At 41.6% G+C, this 18,984-nt stretch overlaps 1 protein-coding gene across 2 annotated transcripts in view; it reads left to right on the top strand.

Annotated features, from left to right (window-relative positions):
* The first annotated feature begins 8,368 nt into the window (after window positions 1–8,368).
* The window catches only part of LOC142657342 (phosphatidylinositol polyphosphate 5-phosphatase type IV-like), a 42,714-nt gene continuing 32,098 nt past the window's right edge, over window positions 8,369–18,984 (top strand). The window contains exons 1-11 of one of the 2 annotated variants that reach the window (XM_075832364.1): window positions 8,369–8,845; window positions 9,591–9,682; window positions 9,904–10,028; window positions 11,638–11,757; window positions 12,337–12,432; window positions 12,548–12,709; window positions 12,891–13,006; window positions 13,396–13,532; window positions 13,746–13,853; window positions 14,346–14,480; window positions 14,600–14,681. In XM_075832364.1, the coding sequence (XP_075688479.1) occupies window positions 8,531–8,845; window positions 9,591–9,682; window positions 9,904–10,028; window positions 11,638–11,757; window positions 12,337–12,432; window positions 12,548–12,709; window positions 12,891–13,006; window positions 13,396–13,532; window positions 13,746–13,821 (1,239 nt within the window). In that variant the 5' untranslated portion in view covers window positions 8,369–8,530 and the 3' untranslated portion in view covers window positions 13,822–13,853; window positions 14,346–14,480; window positions 14,600–14,681. Of the gene's footprint in view, window positions 8,846–9,590; window positions 9,683–9,903; window positions 10,029–11,637; window positions 11,758–12,336; window positions 12,433–12,547; window positions 12,710–12,890; window positions 13,007–13,395; window positions 13,533–13,745; window positions 13,854–14,345; window positions 14,481–14,599; window positions 14,682–18,984 lie in introns of those variants that run through there. The other variant, XM_075832363.1, reaches the window with a different exon arrangement.

Below are 18,984 nucleotides of genomic sequence, written 5' to 3'. Positions count from 1 at the left end.
CAGAAGCAAGCCAACAGCCGTTGCCTCCTCGGATGGTCCGGCAGCTAGCAAAAAGCCGCCTCAATGTAAGTTTTTGCCAACAACGCCCCAGGCCCCGCCTCACGCACTAACACCTCCGCTTTGTCAAATGACGTGTAAACAACCGAGCATAAATCGTGATCTATCCCATCGTTTACCGACGACCCCCTGGGAAAAGACAAATGCTGAATCAAACGGAATTTATGGGGCTCCCGCTTCGGCACAATTCCCAAGGGGGATAGCACTAGATTCTCTATCGGCGGCTCGACAAAAGGCCCGGCCATGCGACCCAACGAAACTTCCTTCAAAAGTTTTTTTGAAACGACCGCCGAGTGCAAATAAGCCGACTTAAGATTGCGCCTCATACGGAGGAGGGGGAATAACAAAAACAAACAAAAACCCCTCATAAATTAACTTGGCTGCAACCCTATTCGGATATTCATTTAGATACGGGGCCATCCTTTCCACCCTCACCGGCGACAGCCCCTTGACCAACGGAGGAGGACTGAGTGCCTGACCGCTTCCCTTTTCGCATACATTTTGCAGCCCCATGCGAGGAGCCGTTGCACTCCGAACAGACATGCTTAAATTTACAAGTGGCCCCGAACTTACACTGGCCATCATTGAATTGCCAGCAGAACCCGAGTATTGACCCAGAGCCCTGTCCGGACTAACTAGACTGACCTCCTTGGCCAATGCTTCCGGGAAAGGACTGCCTAACCGGGGCCGTCACCCGCAACCAAAGCGCAATATTCTTCTGATCCCACCAAATCGCCGGCCGGACCGCCATCCGCTGGCGAAACTGCTCATCATACCGCAACCACACCTGACCCCCGTACGCCCGATGAGCCTCCCCGATGGCATCGAAATAACAAAACAACGCTGAGCAATTTTCAGGCGCCTTTTCCCCAATCACACTCGCCAAAATAGCAAAAGCTTGCGACCAATTCACGAACGTCTGCGGGATAAGCCTATACCGCCGACGCTCCTCTTCCTCCTTCTTACTCTCATCCCGCTTGCCCTTATTCAAGTTGAACTTCGCAAGCGGCAGAAGAGAAAAAATGTCCACGTACTCGTCCTTCCAAATCCATTCCCGAACCTCCTGTTTAAGGTGGGCCCCTAAAGGACCCTCAAAACAGACATAAACCTCGCCCCGAGCACGATCATCAAGCCAAATTCTATCCCCGTCCTTCTGCGCCTTGGTTTGAACAGACACTGCCACTGCTTCCTTGGATGCCCCCGAAACTTCCCCAACCAGGGACCGCGGCTGTACATCACGAGGACCTTCCCAGACCACCGCCGGGGACCCCGCCGGAACTGCAGGCGCCGCAGCCCTATCTAAGCGCCCGACTAACTTGCGCAAAATACCCACTAAATCCGATAAGCCATCGCGCCCGGCAACGCCACTACCGACAGCCGATACTTCCGCGCTCGCTGCCCCACCCCCAACACCCGACATGAAAATTGCTGGATACGGCAAAGTAGGAGTTACGCACCCACCAGGCTGCCCAGGCGCTGTGTTCCCGCCAGCCAGAAAATTCTGAACGCGCTGCGACTCGTCCAGCTCTCCATCTTCCAGACCCTCTCTCGCTGACGATTGGCACTCGCACCAACATCTCCGACACAGGGACCCCGGCATGCTGACAGAGGGGCCGGCGACCTGCCGCCTGACCGCAAGGACCCAGACTTCCGACTCGTCATCGCTGTTCTTGGCATCCTCACCGAAGCCTGCCCCCTGGCCGGCACATCACCCTGGACACTGCATCTGAAGGCAGTGGCGTAACAGGGAGCCCGGCCTGCGACTCCCTGTGAACCGCCGAGCCCCGTCACGGCTGGGGATTCCTGCCAGGACGCAGGCCCTGGGAGGAGGCGGCCGTCCCAGCAGCCGGCCTACAGTGTCCTTAGAAGGGCTCCCCCTGTACGTCGAGCCCGATGGACCACATCCGGACTCAACCGTTCAGGTGGGCGGGACCGCCGGGAGCGGCGGGGTGACCGAGCAACCGCCGCTCCCGACGATGCCCTCTGCTTTATTTCAGCAGGGGCAGCAATTAGCAACTCTCCCCCCCACCACCATGTCACCAGCGCCAGAGAGAGGGGCGGGGGAGGGGAGCGCATGTGGGCTAGCAGCTGACACAGAGCGCCGGGCTCGGCGCGAAGACGGGCCCGCCTGAGGTATCCTGGCCAGCGCTGCCACTGTCTCCTCCAACCACCCCGGACCGTGGAACTCAGCTGCCGCGCGCAGCTAATCAAGCATGCTGACTGGAGACGCCATACTAGCAGGTAGACAGGGCAGTGGGAGCTAACTTTTTTACCTGTTATTCCTCCCGCTGCTTCCGGCTCAATGCCGAAAACAGCGGGAGGAACAGATACCGAACCCCAACTCCTCCCCTCTCCATCTCCTCCCTCTCCCTGCCTCCACTAACCCTTTGCCCCCTGATTGGCTAACCTTCCCTCCTATGGCAGTCATGGAGGCTTTCCCTTAAGCCCTCCGTGCTGCCGTCCAGCCTCGTCTTTACTTTGTGACTTTTGCCTGATCAAACCGAGTTGTGATTCACTGTTTGCTCCATATAAATAACTATATATTTGATGTTGTGTATTTTCTGACCACCACTGCAATCCTTTGTTTTAGATGAGATTATATTATTTTGTCTGTATTTATTGCACTAATAAAGATATTTTGTTATTGACCATGTGTCGTTTTGCTATATGGTTTTGTGGTATACATTTGTAGCTATTTGACAGGTATAATATGCTGCAATACATAGGTATTGTAGGATATTATAACAGCGATCGGACAGTTGGACCTTCAAGTCCCTAGTGAGACGAAAAAAATTGTTAAAAAAAAGTTTACATTTTTTTTATACAAAAATAAAAAAGTAAGAATTTAAAGTAATAAATTTAAAACTCACCCTTTTTCCATTATCAAGAACTTCATTATTAGAAAAAATAATAAACTATACAGAATTGGTATTGCCGCATCCGTAATGGCCTGAACTATAAAAATATGATGTAATTTATCCAATGCAGTGAACGCCATAAAAAGAAATAATAAAAAAACAATACCAGAATTGCTATGTTTTTGGTCACCTTTGAATAAAAAGTGATCAAAAAGTTGCATGTATCCAAAAATGGTACCAATAAAAAAACATATAGCTCGTCTTGCAAAAAACAAGCCCTCATACAGCTCTGTCGACCAAAACATTTTTTTAAAGTTGTGGTTCTCATATTGTGGCAACAGAAAAAATACATTATTTTTACAAAATAAATGTTATTGTGCAAATAGTTGTAAAACATAAAAAAGCAATATAAATTTGGTATCGCCAGAATCGTACTGACCCACAGAATAAAGTAAATATGTCAATTATAGTACACGGTGAACGCTGTAAAAAAAAAGGATAAAAACAATAGCAGAATTGCTGTTTTTTGGTCACCACGCTTCTCAAAAAATAGAATAAAAAGAAGTTGCATGTATCCAAAAATGGTGCCGATAAAAACTACAGACTGTCCCGCAAAAAACAAGCCCTCAAACCGCTCTGTCACAAAAAAAAAGTTATGGCTCTCAGAATATGGCGACACAAAATGTGCAGAGTGCGATCCAAAAGGGGAATAAGATCGGGCACCATTTATCAGTGCGACACAGGCCACAGAACTGCGGATTATTATTTATTTATCGCATTATTATATCCTCTTATTATGTACTGATGTACTCCGCACAGTTTACATATGCCCCCAGATTATAAACTGAAATACCAGCAAAACCCCAAACAGAAAAATTACCAAGCAAAATCTGTGCTTCATACGCCAAATGGCACTCCCTCCATTCTGAACCCTTCAGTGTGCCCAAACAGCAGTTTACATCCACTTATATTGCATCGCCATACCCGGGAGAACCCGCTTAACAGTTTATGATGTATTTGTCTTCAGGGGCACAATCTGGGAATAACATATCGTGCACTTAAATGGCATATCAGCGGAAAATCCACTGCACATTTTTCTAGTAAAAATAGTAGTATTGGGTCATACGCACTGCACCCTTTAATAAATGCCTTGAGGGGTATATTTTAAAAAATTGGGTCACTTCTTGGAAGTTTTTGCTTTACTATTTGACCTCAGAGTCCTGCAATTGGGGGCAAATGCTATGGAAAAATCACTAAAATAGACCTCAAATGCGCATGGTGCTCTTTCACTCCTTTAATCTAACACCAATCCAGCAAAATCTTCGCTCCTACAGACAAATGATGCTCCTTCTCTTCAGAGCCCTGCCGTGTGCCCAAACAGCTGTTTAGGGCCACATATGGGATATTGCTGTACTCAGGAGAAATTGAGTAAAAAATTGTGTGGTGTTTTTTTCTCCAATTACCCCTTGTAAAAATAAAACATTTAGAGCTAAAACAGCATTGTTTTGGGAAAAATTAAATTTGTCATTTTCACTGCCTAATTCTAATAAAATCTATGAAACAGCTGTGGGGTCAAACTATTCACAACCCTACTAGTGAATGCCTTGAGGGTTTTATTTACCAAAATGGAGTCACTTCTCAAGAGGTTTTTACGGTACTGGTACCTAAGGAACTCTGCAAATACAACATGTCACCTTTAAACCAAACCAGCAAAATCTGCATGCCAAACGGTGCTCCTGCCATTCTGAGCCCTACCGTGTGTCCAAACAGCAGTTTGTGACAACATATGGGGTATTATCGTATTTGAGAGAACTTGATTTACAAATGTTGGTGTTCTTTTTCTCTTTCATTCCAAAAAAATCGGAGCTGAAAAGACTTTTTGTGTGAAAAATGTTTTGATTTTAATCTCTATGACCTAATTTCAATAAATTCAGCAAAACACCTGAGGTGTTAAAATGCTTACTATGCCCTTAGATTAATTCCTTGGGACTGTAGTCCCGAAATGGCGTCTTTTTGGGGATGTTTCCTATGTTTTGGCACCACAAGACCTCTTCAAACATGACATGGTGCCTAAAATATATTCTATAAAAAGGAGGCCCCAAAATCTAGTAGGTGCTCCTTTGCTTCTGAGGCCTGTGCTTCAGTCCACCAGGGCCACATGTGGGACATTTTTAAAAGCTGCAGAATCTGAACAATAAATATTGAGCTGAGTTTCTCTGCTAAAACCTTCTGTGTTACAGAAATAAAATGGATTATAATGGAATTTCTTAAAAAAATAATAATATATATATATTTGTAAATTTCACCTCCAAAATGTTAACTAGTAACTATTTTGTGTTGTATTACTATCTGTCTTACAAGCAGATACACTAAAATTTAGAAAAATCAAAAATTTTCAAAAATGTCTCTAAATGTAGGTGTTTTTCACAAATAAACACTAAAGGTATTGACCAAATTTTACTATTAACATAAAGTACAATGTGTCACGAGAAAAAATTCTCAGAATCGCTTGGATAAAAGAATAGCATTCCAAAGTTATTACCAGGTAAAGTGACACAGGTCAGATTTGAAAAATGGTGTCTGAGCCTTAAGGCCCAAACTAGACTGCATCATTAATGGGTTAAAGTGGTTTTACATCTCATAAAGTGGGGGGAATACAATTAGGATATGTCATCACTTTCTGATCGTGGAGTTCTGACTGCCATGACTACTTGATGTTTAGTAAAGCCAATCCCTGTCTTTATAGTTTACCAAATGGGCCATCAATTGTCTTAGAAATGACCCAGATGAAGAGACTATGAAGGAATTCTTCAGTTCTCTTGACTATAAATGCAGTAGAGATTGTGGTATCCATAAAAATATAATGCAGGCATTTTTAATGAATACATATGGTTGTTGGCCTTCTACCCTCTCTGGTAGGCCTATGATATGTATAATTTACGATGCATTCGTTCACATCAGGTATGACCGTCTTGTCTCAAGATGCCTAGATCGATTCTTACCACCTCTATTACCTTTCCAGGACATGGTACATGAGGTAATGGCTGCCCACAGCTTTTCTGATGCCTATTACAAGCTGGTAGGGGAATTGTGAAGAAGTATGTATTCAGGATTGTAAGGAGTAAGAGGGCTGAGCACAGGAGATGCAGCATGTAGCGTGTTCTTACTGGTGCAGAGTCACATCCTCTAATGGGGGTCTTTAGGGTTTATTAAAATTTAAAACTAAAATTATATATTTTAAGATAATATAAATGATTTCCCCCATGTCACACAGACAGAAATGATCATTTATCCCCTATAAAGAATTCATCAGAGAACGTTCCCATTAAAAACTTAAATTTTATTATTTTCAATAAAAAAATACTCTATACAGTAAAGCAATTGATGAAAACACCCGGAAAAATTACAGATCACACTAAACGTTTCTAGAGGTACAAATCATACAATATCATCAAATTCATATTCCCAATGGTAAAGCCATACTGATATATGTAAATTATGGGTGTGGTCATAAAAGCAGCTCAAACCGGTTATAGCTATTGTGATGTCATAGAGCTTGGGTATAAACAATGATGTTGGTCACAGAGCTGTCACTATCAGTTGGATGTGACCGGTAAGTAATCTATCAATGCTACATCTGTACTTCACGCTAATTAATTAGTTTTATTAGGAACATTGAATTATTCCATCTCTAGAAGATATTGTGTGACAGTGGTAGTAATATGGTATTAGTATTAGTGTGCAATTAAATTGCTCAAGTATCTTAGATTTGCAGGGTAAGTGGCCAAAATTTGAGCTCCCTTATTATCATTATGTTTACCACTTGTAAAAGAGAAATTTCAATATGCTCATATTAGAGGACTGTATATTAGGGGACTATAATTCCTTATATTATTTAGGTTCACCGGAAATAATTACAATTTAATTCAATTCTGAATTTTGATCAATTGATATAAAAATTATTAGTGGGGAATTGATACTGGTCTGGGGCTACTTATCATGGTTTGGGCTAGGCCCTTTATTTCCAGTGAATGGTAATGTAAAGACTATTTAGGCCATTGCATGCTTCCGACTTTGTGAGACTAGTTTGGTAAAGACCCTTCCCTGTTTCTGTATGACGTTGCCCCTTTGCACAAAGCAAGGTCCATAAAGACATGGAGTGATAAGTTTGGTGTGGAGGAACTTGACACTCTGCACAGAGCCCTGACCCCAACATCAGAGCCTGAACTCACAAATGCTCTTTTAATTAAATGGGCAAAAATTCCAACAAACACGCTACAAAATCTTGTGGAAAGCCTTGTCAGAAGAAGTTATAGCCACAAAAGGGGGCCCAACTTCATATTAACATCCATGGCTTTGTAATGGGAAATACCACAAGCTTATAATGGTGTAAAGGGTCAGCTGTCCACATCTTTTGGCCACATAGTGTATTTTGGGCTTATGTATTGTGATGTCACTACTATTAAAAATAATGATAAATCCATATTGAAATATGCAAATTATGGGTGAGGTCATAAAAGCAGCTCACCCCGGGTATAGCTATTGTGATGTCACAGAGCGTGGGTGTATACTATGGTGCTGGCCACAGAGCTGTCACTCATCAGTTGGATGTGACCGGTAAGTACTCTATCAGCACTACGTCTCTAGATGAGTCTCATCTATCAGTTTCTTTATGAATATTTTATTCTTAGTTACAATTCTGCTGTGTCTGCCATTTAAAGTTTAGTTTATATTTGGAATAGTTATACTAATATACTAAGAAGTTGCTAAATGGCAATATGGCGGCCTGTGACTTCTGCTCCAGAGACAGAATGCAGCTTGCAGACAAAAATTGCCATCTGTATTCTGCTGGTAAATTGATAAAGCAACCTCAAAGAAAAGGAATGTGAATGTCCTGCAGCCCTGAGAACTTATTATTGGAACCCTTCAGTTTATAACAGGAGTAATTCACGTAATAAATATTTACTAGGGAATTACTAATTATGCATTTGAGGTTTTCTATTTGTGTAAAATACACAATTATTATTATTATTAATAATAATAATTACTAATATAAAAATGTTAGGGAAGTGATTTCTTAAGAACAGCCCTGACCCCGTTATCCTGTATCCTCAAAAGCAATTGTCATTTTTCATTAATATATATATATAAAATGTAATAATGTCTATAACAAACTGCAGAGGTTCTAAATTATAGTTAGTATCTCATATAAAAATTACATAAAATGTCATACCGTATGGTCAATTCGACAACCAATACATTGTTCCAGAATCCAAACCCCAAGCAATGTCATTCACAGGGGTCCAAGCCCCAAGACCCCAAGCAATGTGATCTTCAAACACTTCTGATTGTCTAGATCCTGTACTTGGAATACCCCTTTTATAACTAATTTCTCCAGCTGGTTTTCTTTAAGTTTTCCCTAACTACTTCTTTTTCTGGTCATTCTAGATCTTGCTGTTGGATTGACACTGTTGGATTACTGTGTTGCTTTTACGGTCAGCGATTTGTCCTATTTTCAGAGAACTAGAGGCGATTAGTTAAATTCAATCTTTACTGTCGCCTGGTTTTCTACCACGGACATTGGTGCAGTTTTGCACCCGGGTTATTAACCAACCATGCCCTTTTGGAAAAAATCAAAAAAATATCATGTGTCTCAGATTCCTGATAATGGAAATCTGATGAAAGAGATACCAACTATGGAGGAACCTAACATCTCACTCCAGAAGTTTTCCAACATCAAAGATATGCCAGCCGAAAAATGCAGCGATCCAAGTCACAGCAAACCTTGTGACATTGGCTCAAAGAACGGCAAGAAGAGCGCAATCAGGAGCTTGGGCAGCAGCGCTGTGATTGGCGCTAAAGAACTGGATCGCTGTTTCCCAAATAGACGGCTGAGATTATACGTTGCCACCTGGAATATGGAGGGAAAGGTGAGAAGTAATATACAATATCTATTGTGAACCAGGAGTGTATCTGATCTAAGGCTATGTTCACACAGAGTATTTTGCCGAGTTTTTTGACGTGGAAACCGCGTCGCAAAACTCGGCAAAAACGGCCCGAAAATGCCTCCCATTGATTTCAATGGGAGGCGTCTGCGTCTTTTTCCCGCGAGCAGTAAAACTGCCTCGCGGTAAAAAGAAGCGACATGCCCTATCTTTGGGCGCTTCCGCCTCTGACCTCCCATTGACTTCAATGGGAGGCAGATAAAGCGTATTTCGTGGTGTTTTATGCCCGCGGCGCTCAATGGCCGCGGGCGAAAAACGCAGCGAAAAACTCTGTGAATATCGGCGTGCAGGGAGAGGAAAATCTGCCTAAAACTTCCAAACGGAATTTTGAGGCAGATATTCCTCCTGCAAAATTCTCCGTGTGAACATAGCCTAAAGTTGGATAAATTTGCAGTTGGATATGAGATAGACATATTATATACTACCCTAGGCCCAAATTTTCTAAACATTTGGGCCAATCAATGTTGCTGCACACACTGCAAACTGTCAAACTAATAATCTATGTCTTTGGAATGGCAATGCCTCTGATCCTAAGACTGCAGCACTGGCCATAGTCTATAAAGACTAAAATCCATTTCGATCAGATATAATTTTTTGTAGGTGATATAGAAGATGTCAGTTTGGTTGGTGCTCTGTGTATACATTATTAATATCTTCATATTTTGAGCAGGAGTTCCCACAAAATCTAGAGGATCTGCTGTTGCCATCAGATGACACCAAAGACATTTACGTAATTGGCGTTCAGGAAGGATGTCCAAACAGGTAAGTCTTCTCAGGTTGTCTTACAACAGTCTATGTCTGCAGATGGACTACAGGTCGGCTGATTGAAATTCTCTCTTGACCTACTACTTATTGTAGGATCACTCCTAAATTTTCCTATTTAACCCCAGAGGTTATAATATTGATTATTTAATAAATGAGTTCAATATTTTAATCTGGTGTCATTTATTAATATGTAAACTTGAAATTGTGTCTTCTTGTAGACGGGAATGGGAGATAAAATTACAAGAGACTCTTGGTCCACACTACGTGCTATACCATTCATCCGGGCTCGGAGTCCTGTATCTCACCATCTTTATTCGATGGGAACTGATCTGGTTCTGCTCAGGTAAGATTCACTTTCTTACATTTACATAATAAGTCCTAATTGAAGTCATTAGTTTGAACTTATTATTTAGTCATTAGAACTAGATGTCTAAGAACCCAACTCTCAGATTCTTCACTGTGGAGTATTGGAGATCTGATAGTTTACTCCACAGTTACAAAGTGTGAAATGGTTTTGTAGTAATATTTCCAGCGTTTAACCCCTTAGTGACCAGCCCATTTTAGGCCCTAATGACCAAGATATTTTATTCGTTTTTCTATAGTCGCATTCAAAGAGCTATAACTTTTTTATTTTTTCGTCTACATAGCTGTATGAGGACTTGTTTTTTGCGGGATTAGTTGTGCTTTTTAATAGCACCATTTTTGGGTACATATAATTTTTATATTAACTTTTATTAACCTTTTTTGGGGGGATTATAAAAAAAAACTGAAATTCCGCCATTGTTCTATGCGTTTTTAAATTGACGCCGTTCACTGTGCGACGTAAATAACATGTTGCCTTTATTCTATGGGTCGGTACGATTACGATTACGGCGATACCACATATGTAGAGGTTTTTTTATGTTTTACGACTTTTGCACAATAAAAACCCTTTTGAACTAAAATTATTTGCTTTTGCATCGTCGCTTTCCAAGAGCCGTAATTTTTTTATTTTTCCATCAATGTAGTGATTTTTTGGGCTTGTTTTCTGCGGGACAAGACGTAGTTTTGAATAGTTCTGTTTTGTGGTGCATGGGACTTATTGATTCATTTTTATTAGGACTTTTTTGGGGGGCAATGGAAAAAAATTGCAATTTTGCCATGGTTTTTTGCGTTTTTTTTTTACGGTGTTCACTTTGCGGTTTAAATTACATATTAACTTTATTAATGGAGTCATTACGGTCGCGGCGATACCAGATATGTGTACTTTTTTTTTTTTTTTACACTTTTACTAAATAAAACCACTTTTTATGGAAAAAAATGGTTTTATTTATTTTTTTACTGTACTTTTTAATAATAATCTTTATTTCACTTATTTTATTAGTCCCACTAGGGGACTTTACTGTGCGATATTCCGATCGCTGCTATAATGCTCTGGTATACGAAGCATTATTGCCTGTCAGTGTAAATCTGACAGGCAATCTGTTAGGACGTGCCTCCGGCGCGTCCTAACAGGCATATGTCCAAGGCAGACCTGGGGGCTTTTATCAGGCCCCCGGCTGCCATGACACCCCATCGGAGACCCGCGATTGCATTCGCGGGACGCCGATGGGTGACAGAGGGAGCGCACTCCCTCTGTAAACAAAGTTAAATGCCGCGGTCGCTATTGACGGCGGCATTTAACGGGTTAAACGGCCGCGATCGAAGTAAACTTCGATCGCGGGCGTTGGAGCAGGAGCTCAGCTGTCATCAGACAGCAGAGCCCCGGCTCCTGCCTGCACGGGAGACCCGTGCAGGACTTAGACTAGGCTGACGTGAAAAGGCGTCAGCCTAGCCTAAAGCCCATTAGTGACCGACGTAAAAAGGCGTATTAGTGGTCACTAAGGGGTTAATAGGAAACTATCTCTGTTTCATTGTTGCATGTTATACTATTAACCACTAACCCTTCTTCTTGTGTTTCATTTCTTATACAGAGGTAGAGCACACCCATGTAACAACCAGGCTATTCCACCATGTCAAAACTAAAGGAGCCTTGGGTGTTGCCTTCACCGTCTTTGGGACATCATTCCTGTTTATTAATTCCCATATGAGATGTAAGTATGTCTGTTTTTAATATATGACTATGTACAGAGTTATTGTGTATAAAAGTGCTGCTGTTTAATAATAATAAGCTGGAATATATGAGATGACATGAAAAGATCTGTACTATTGATGTTTTGGTGTAAAATTAAAAGTTTTTCCTCATTTGGTCAAACTTCTTCTAATCCATCAAACTTATTCTATATAATGAGAGAATAATAGTGGAAGGATAAACGGCCTAATGTCCTCTACAGACTGCTATAGAAATACATTATCCTCTGTCATGAAAATGATTGTGTCTTAGATTTACAGTAACAGAAATATCAGTATGTGTGGTGTACAGAGTGCAGACCCAAATCATGGAACTCCACCAGTCTCATCTTCTAAAATGTCAATAGAAATCCAATTAATATAAATACTATTTGTAAAAAATTGATTGTTGAGGGAACATTCAGACTACACAGCCCAAGAAGTAGATATGATACCTAGATAATATAAGATAAAGAAACCTATTGTCAAAGAAAACTTAAATATGGTGGTTGTCCTAAATTCCAGGAGGTCACATTTACTGATATGTATATTTTTGTTGGCAGTTGGGGCAGTCTACAAGAGGATCCAGGACTATAAAACTATCACCGAGGGTCTCCGTCTGCCTCAAATTATTCCGGAAAGAATCAACTCCAATGCCTGTGAGTATTACTTATGTGGTTGAACCTATCGATTCCTTTATCTCTCTATTTATCTCCATTGACTCTAATGCAGTCACGTGGTCTAATTGTGTCCTGTGTTTATCTCATTCTACAGTGGACGTCACCAGCCGCTTTGATCGAGTTTTTTGGTTTGGGGACCTCAATTTTCAACTGAAAGAGGACAGAAAAAATGTGGAATCTCTTCTGAAGAACATTAAAGGAAGAAATATGTCCAGTCTCCTCAAACACGACCATCTGAATGAAGCCAAGAACAACGGTACATTTACTAGTAGACAGATCTCTATCACTCCTCAGCCTGTATTATTACCACATACACCTCGACAGATCAATACAAATCACTGTCATGATGGTTCATATGTTCTCCACATTCTTACATAGCCCTACATCTCTTGCACATGTTTTTAATACTGACATGTTTTTTTTTCTTTTAATTTAAGGGTCCATATTTGTAGGGTTTAAGGAGCACACCATAGAATTCCTTCCTACATATAAGTTCGACATTGGCACAGACACCTACGATACATCAGAAAAGCAGAGAGTCCCATCATATACGGTAAGATATCTTATTTCCAGATCTACAGAGCTAAAGAAAGAATACATTTCATGATTAGATTTTCATATAATAAATCCCCTCGCGCAAGGTAATGAATTGTTATTATAGATGAAGGAATAATTCTTAAGAACAAAGCATCCAGTCCATTTTACTTGTAGTGAGTTTGTCAACGTCTCCCAGTGTAATATGTCTTCGCCTAGCATGGCTCAAAGATACTTATTTCATTAAATCTGTGTGACCAAGTCAAACCTTAAATGCAAGAAAGTCTCAAAATTTATATTTCTTAAATAAAATAGGCCGAAATGTTCAGTCTATGATGCTATGAGGTTTATAAATAAATTATAATATGATTGCACTGATGATATTTGTTATTTTTATGACCTCTACAGGACAGGGTGTTGTTTAAAAGCCAATACGAGGGAGATGTGCGAGTCCTGAAATACGACTCTTGCCCTGTTTTGAAGACCTCAGACCACCGACCCGTTTTTGGTATCTTTGAAGTAAAGCTCAGACCTGGTTCAGATAAGTAAGTCATGATTTCCTCCATGTTGTTGGTATGATTCTTTCAGTAGCCGCCATTACTACATAGGCCTTATAGCCAGAGCTCACACTTTGGGGTAGGTGGCTGTATACCTGGGTGACAGTACTGGAGTAATCTAGGATGTGAAACAAAACAATTATTGTGTGGTTACCTGCTAACATTATCATATGTCTTACATCAATATATTTCTCATTCCAGCATCCCATTGGCTGGTGGACGCTTTGACCGCAAGATCTATTTGAAGGGCATTAGGAGGTTAGGACAAAAAAAGTAGCTGCGTCTGTTCATGTCCTTACAGCACATAAGGTGAGAGCATTGTACTTGTCTATTATGTTTGATGTGAGAATGTTCTTCCACCTCTTAAGTCTTCCTCTGTATCAGTAATTTATTTTATCAACCAACATAAAGAAATTGTAAATAAGTCATTCTATCTTCTAGTTCAATTTTCTTGTATTCAGATATTTATTTAATTTCTAAATGAAGGTTATGGGTTTTAGAAGAAAACTGTAAGCGTGTATGTAGTATAATAGATTGGTGGGAATTCATTAAGACTGACGTTTCATACACCGGTCTTAATATAAAAAAACTTGGAGTAAAATGTGCCTAATTTATTAAAAGGCCCACACCTTAATAACTAATAATCCATGTTATTATGATAAATGTGTCGGCTGCTGGTGGCTCTGCTGCTTCAGATACTCTCTGTCCACTTTTTTAGAAAAGTGCCGTAAGCGGCAGAAACTACATGATAGATACAAGGAACATTGTTATTGATGTAAGACATTACTTGGCATCTTGCAGGACTCCTAAGGAACATTTACCATCTCAGGTGCATAAAACAATGATTCCACCTTTGTGAACATCAGAAAGTTCCTGTAACATCCTGAACAGCGCAGCTTTAGATCCAACCCATCGCTTGGATCAATCATCTTCAAGGTTTGTAGTGTAACCCCTAGGATTAAATAGGAAAATCCACAATAAAACCTCTTCTAGATTTTGTGACTGCCAAGAAACACACATTAGTAGAGCATTAATAGCAAATATTTCTCTTGCAGCATAAACATCAATTCCGCAGTATATCTGGTGAGAACTGCGCTCCCTGTGACCGGAGGAGCCGCCATCATTGCTGATAGAAAGGTAAGTTCCTCTAGATATGTCCCCTCTATATTTGGTAAGCAGCCTGAATGATGAATATTTAATAGGATTGTGTGCTTCTCCCCCCAGAAAAAGTCAGCAGATACAAACAGACCATCAACATCAATGCCAATAACAACCGAGGGCAGAACCCGCCATCTTACAAGTATTCCAATGGCGAGACTTAAAATTTTCTACATCTGTCACAGAAGAGACATCAGTGTGGTTACCGGTGCATCAATGTTACCCAGAAGACCAGGCCCAGAACAGGAGAACATGTCATCTCTTCCTGTGTCTCTGGAATACAGATTTCCCACCACTTACTGATACTACAGTATATACTGTGACATCTTCCATTGTTTTTGCTGAATCTTGTATAACATCATCTTTACCATTATATATTTTGATCCACAAAAACCTTAAATAAATCTTTAACATCAATTCATAAGTGTGACTGGTATTTATTAGTGTGCTCAGTGCCCGGCTACAACTTACCACAGTGTATACAATTCACTTATCCGACCCTTCACAGTGCTACTTGTGTGACATCGCGTTTAATCCAGTGGTAGGTGACAGGACATTGTATCATATGTACACAATACAGAGAGTATGGAACGTGCCGCCATATGTACTGGATTAGATCCTGTGTTGGACAAAAAGTGACAGGAGATGTAAAATATTGATATATTTGATAGTTGTTTAAATTTCAGTTCCATAAAATGTAATGTTGGGCTCTCTTTACAAGCGGAGACAATCACATTAAGCAGGGAAGCCGCTAGGGTGACACAATCCCCACAGATCTCAGATTGGACAAACGGGCAGGATGAGAGCTGCCAGTTAAGATTGCCAGTTAGGGCAGAAGTTACAAAGTGACTGATCAACCAAAAATACTTTGTATTGCTAGCCTGAATGGCGTATCGCTAGCTCAGCATTTCATATGAGAACAAAGACCCTCTGCAGCACAAGTTTAAGTTGAGACTGAACCATAGCAAACACATTGTCCCATTCTCACAAGTTAAATCAGAAACCGCCAAGTATAGAGCCTATTTATTAGTGAAACCGTCAAGCTTATGTACTAAATATTATAACCGTGAAGACTGTGCCTCTGTTGGAGTAAAGTTCTGTTCAGCATCTTATACCTGTGTCGTCTGAAGTTCTTGCTGTGCAATTTCCTCTGTGGGGCAGTAACCCTCCTAAACCCCCTCCCACCTGTTACATTTGTCCATACTAAAGTCCATTACTCCATTGAAGTCACCAATTAGTAGCAGTGGATAATCTGCAAGGGCTTTTTATCAATAAACTCCTGTACCACACCCAAGACAGAAAGATTAAAGGGTGGCGGTAAATAAATTGAGACAATGATACATTGAAGATTTTGTATTGTATAGTTCAGGAGCACAAACTTTCCTTCTTTTTCTTCCCAATATGTATGGCAGGTTAATTTGCAGTTAGGGTATGTTCACACGCAAACTCAAAAACGTCTGAAAATACGGAGCTGTTTTCAAGGGAAAACAGCTCCTGATTTTCAAACGTGTTTTAAGCCACTTGCGATTTTCGCTGCGTTTTTCACTGCGTTTTTTACGGCCGTATTTGGAGCTGTTTTCAATAGAGTCTATGTAAATGGCTCCAAAAACGTCCCAAGAAGTGACCTGCACTTCTTTTTCGCTGCCGTTTTTAAAAAAAAACGGCCCGTCGGAACAGAACGCCGTTTTTCCTATTGAAATAAATGGGCAGATGTTTGAAGAAGAGGACTTACTCCTAAAGCGAAGCAGGAATGAGTTAATGCTCCGTCCAGCAAACAAAAGAAGCTGGTGTGCCACCCATGCCGCATTGCGCCATTATTTGTGTAATGTTTGAAAGAGATTGTGCCTCTTTTTTGTAGAGTAGTGTTTACATCCCCTTGTGGATGTTTATACACCACTGATCAGTAAAGAATTTGTTGTTTGCATTACTTGGGTCTACTGTATTTTATTGCTTGCGACTAACCCTGCGGTCCTTGCCGGTACTTGGCTTTACATAGGGATACATTCTATAGACAAGGTGAATGCTAACACTCAATTGCTATTTAGGCTAGGACTTCACAGAGACTGATTGATTTTAATTGATCTTATTTTTAAATTCTATTACTTATTTAAGGGTTGCATGCAACTCAATGTATAGCTTTGTACTGCGGCTGTTGATTTGTAAGTAAAATCAATTAGTTGCATGCCAATACATTTCCATGATGGCCTTATTTTCACATCTCCAGGAAAAATAACAGAAGACCATCACAACTCAGAGTTCTGAGTAAAGATGCTCCATATCAGGAGAGCTGACAGGTCCGCCTTAAAAAGGGTAAATCACATGACCTGCCTAAGTAGAGTCGTGTGTTAGTGCACCTTCCCTTATCCCTACCAATCCCTTCACCCCCACCTTTAGGAAAAGACACGTGACACCGAGGTTGGATGTGAAATGGCCACAGCAGCCGTTTTATTAATTTCACAGTTTTAAAACCAAATTAAATCCGAAACATTCGGATAACTAATTAGGAATCCACCAGAGAATTCCTCCTAATAATTCACATGACCCAACATGGGTCAGAATCATAAATAACAATTTAACGTTAACATTAGACCGAGCAGGGGCAGTCCTTGAAGACATTTTAGATATTCCTTTTTTACACACCTCGAGTTAGCCATCTGCAAACCACCAATTACCTCCAGCCGTAAACCAGCTCGGAGGCACCACTGACCTCTGCAGATGGCTCCAACCACCAGAAGTCCACTTCAAGGGGATAACACCCGATGAAGCCTTCAAGTGCTATACCGACCACTAGAAGTCCACTTCAAAGGGATAACACCCGATGAAGCCTTCGAGTGATATACCTTCCACCAGAAGACCACTTCAAAGGGATAACACCCGATGAAGTCTTCAACCATGTACCTTTTTTGGGGGACGCATACCCCCGATGCGACCCCCCCACCAATTTTGTACTGACTGGCCTCAAGGACTCCCCCCGCCAGCTGCCATGACACCAGGACCTACTCCGAATGAAAAGAAAAAAAAAAAAAAACATGTTAAATAAGCACACAATAAAATTGCCACACTCATAAACAGAATTAATAAAGACCACAAGGGATAACACCAAATGGGAGGGAGGGTGGGAGCTTACTTGTGTGAGTGTTACTTCTCCCGCTGCTTCCGGCTCACTGCCGAAAAACAGCGGGAAGCTCCGTAACGGCCCCCTAACTCCTCCCTGTCCCTCCTCCACCTCTAACTTTCCCTACGAAGTTAACCCTTTCCCTCCTAGGGCTGTCATGGAGGCTTCCCTCCTAAGCCCTGCAGGCTGCGTCCAGCCTCGTCTTGACCTGCCTAAGTAGAGTCGTGTGTTAGTGCACCTTCCCTTATCCCTACCAATCCCTTCACCCCCACCTTTAGGAAAAGACACGTGACACCGAGGTTGGATGTGAAATGGCCACAGCAGCCGTTTTATTAATTTCACAGTTTTAAAACCAAATTAAATCCGAAACATTCGGATAACTAATTAGGAATCCACCAGAGAATTCCTCCTAATAATTCACATGACCCAACATGGGTCAGAATCATAAATAACAATTTAACGTTAACATTAGACCGAGCAGGGGCAGTCCTTGAAGCCATTTTAGATATTCCTTTTTTACACACCTCGAGTTAGCCATCTGCAAACCACCAATTACCTCCAGCCGTAAACCAGCTCGGAGGCACCACTGACCTCTGCAGATGGCTCCAACCACCAGAAGTCCACTTCAAGGGGATAACACCCGATGAAGCCTTCAAGTGCTATACCGACCACTAGAAGTCCACTTCAAAGGGATAACACCCGATGAAGCCTTCGAGTGATATACCTTCCACCAGAAGACCACTTCAAAGGGATAACACCCGATGAAGTCTTCAACCATGTACCTTTTTTGGGGGACGCATACCCCCGATGCGACCCCCCCACCAATTTTGTACTGACTGGCCTCAAGGACTCCCCCCGCCACAGCGAAACAGGCCTTGACCACCTTAAGCCTGTGAGTTCCGCCACACCACCACCGCCCTTTCAATTCCTTCTGCTATTGCCAAGCTCCACAGATCAATCCCAACCTCGGTCAAATGAACCCCATCGCTCCTCCAGTAGTTCCCCACTCCTGACTCCAAGTCCCTGTGCCGAACACAAATGCCCCCGTTTTTGGCTACAAATCGGGACACCGCGCGATTAACCTTAATGCGAGCCTTATTGACTCTTTCCACTGACCTAGCCAGCCGCCAATGTTTTCTTGGGACAATGTCCGACCACACAATTACC

Source organism: Rhinoderma darwinii, chromosome 7 (genome assembly GCF_050947455.1).
Source record: "Rhinoderma darwinii isolate aRhiDar2 chromosome 7, aRhiDar2.hap1, whole genome shotgun sequence".
In the NCBI taxonomy this organism is placed as follows: Eukaryota; Metazoa; Chordata; class Amphibia; order Anura; family Rhinodermatidae; genus Rhinoderma; species Rhinoderma darwinii.
Note: the sequence above shows the minus strand (reverse complement) of the source record. Positions and strands in the feature narration are given on the sequence as shown.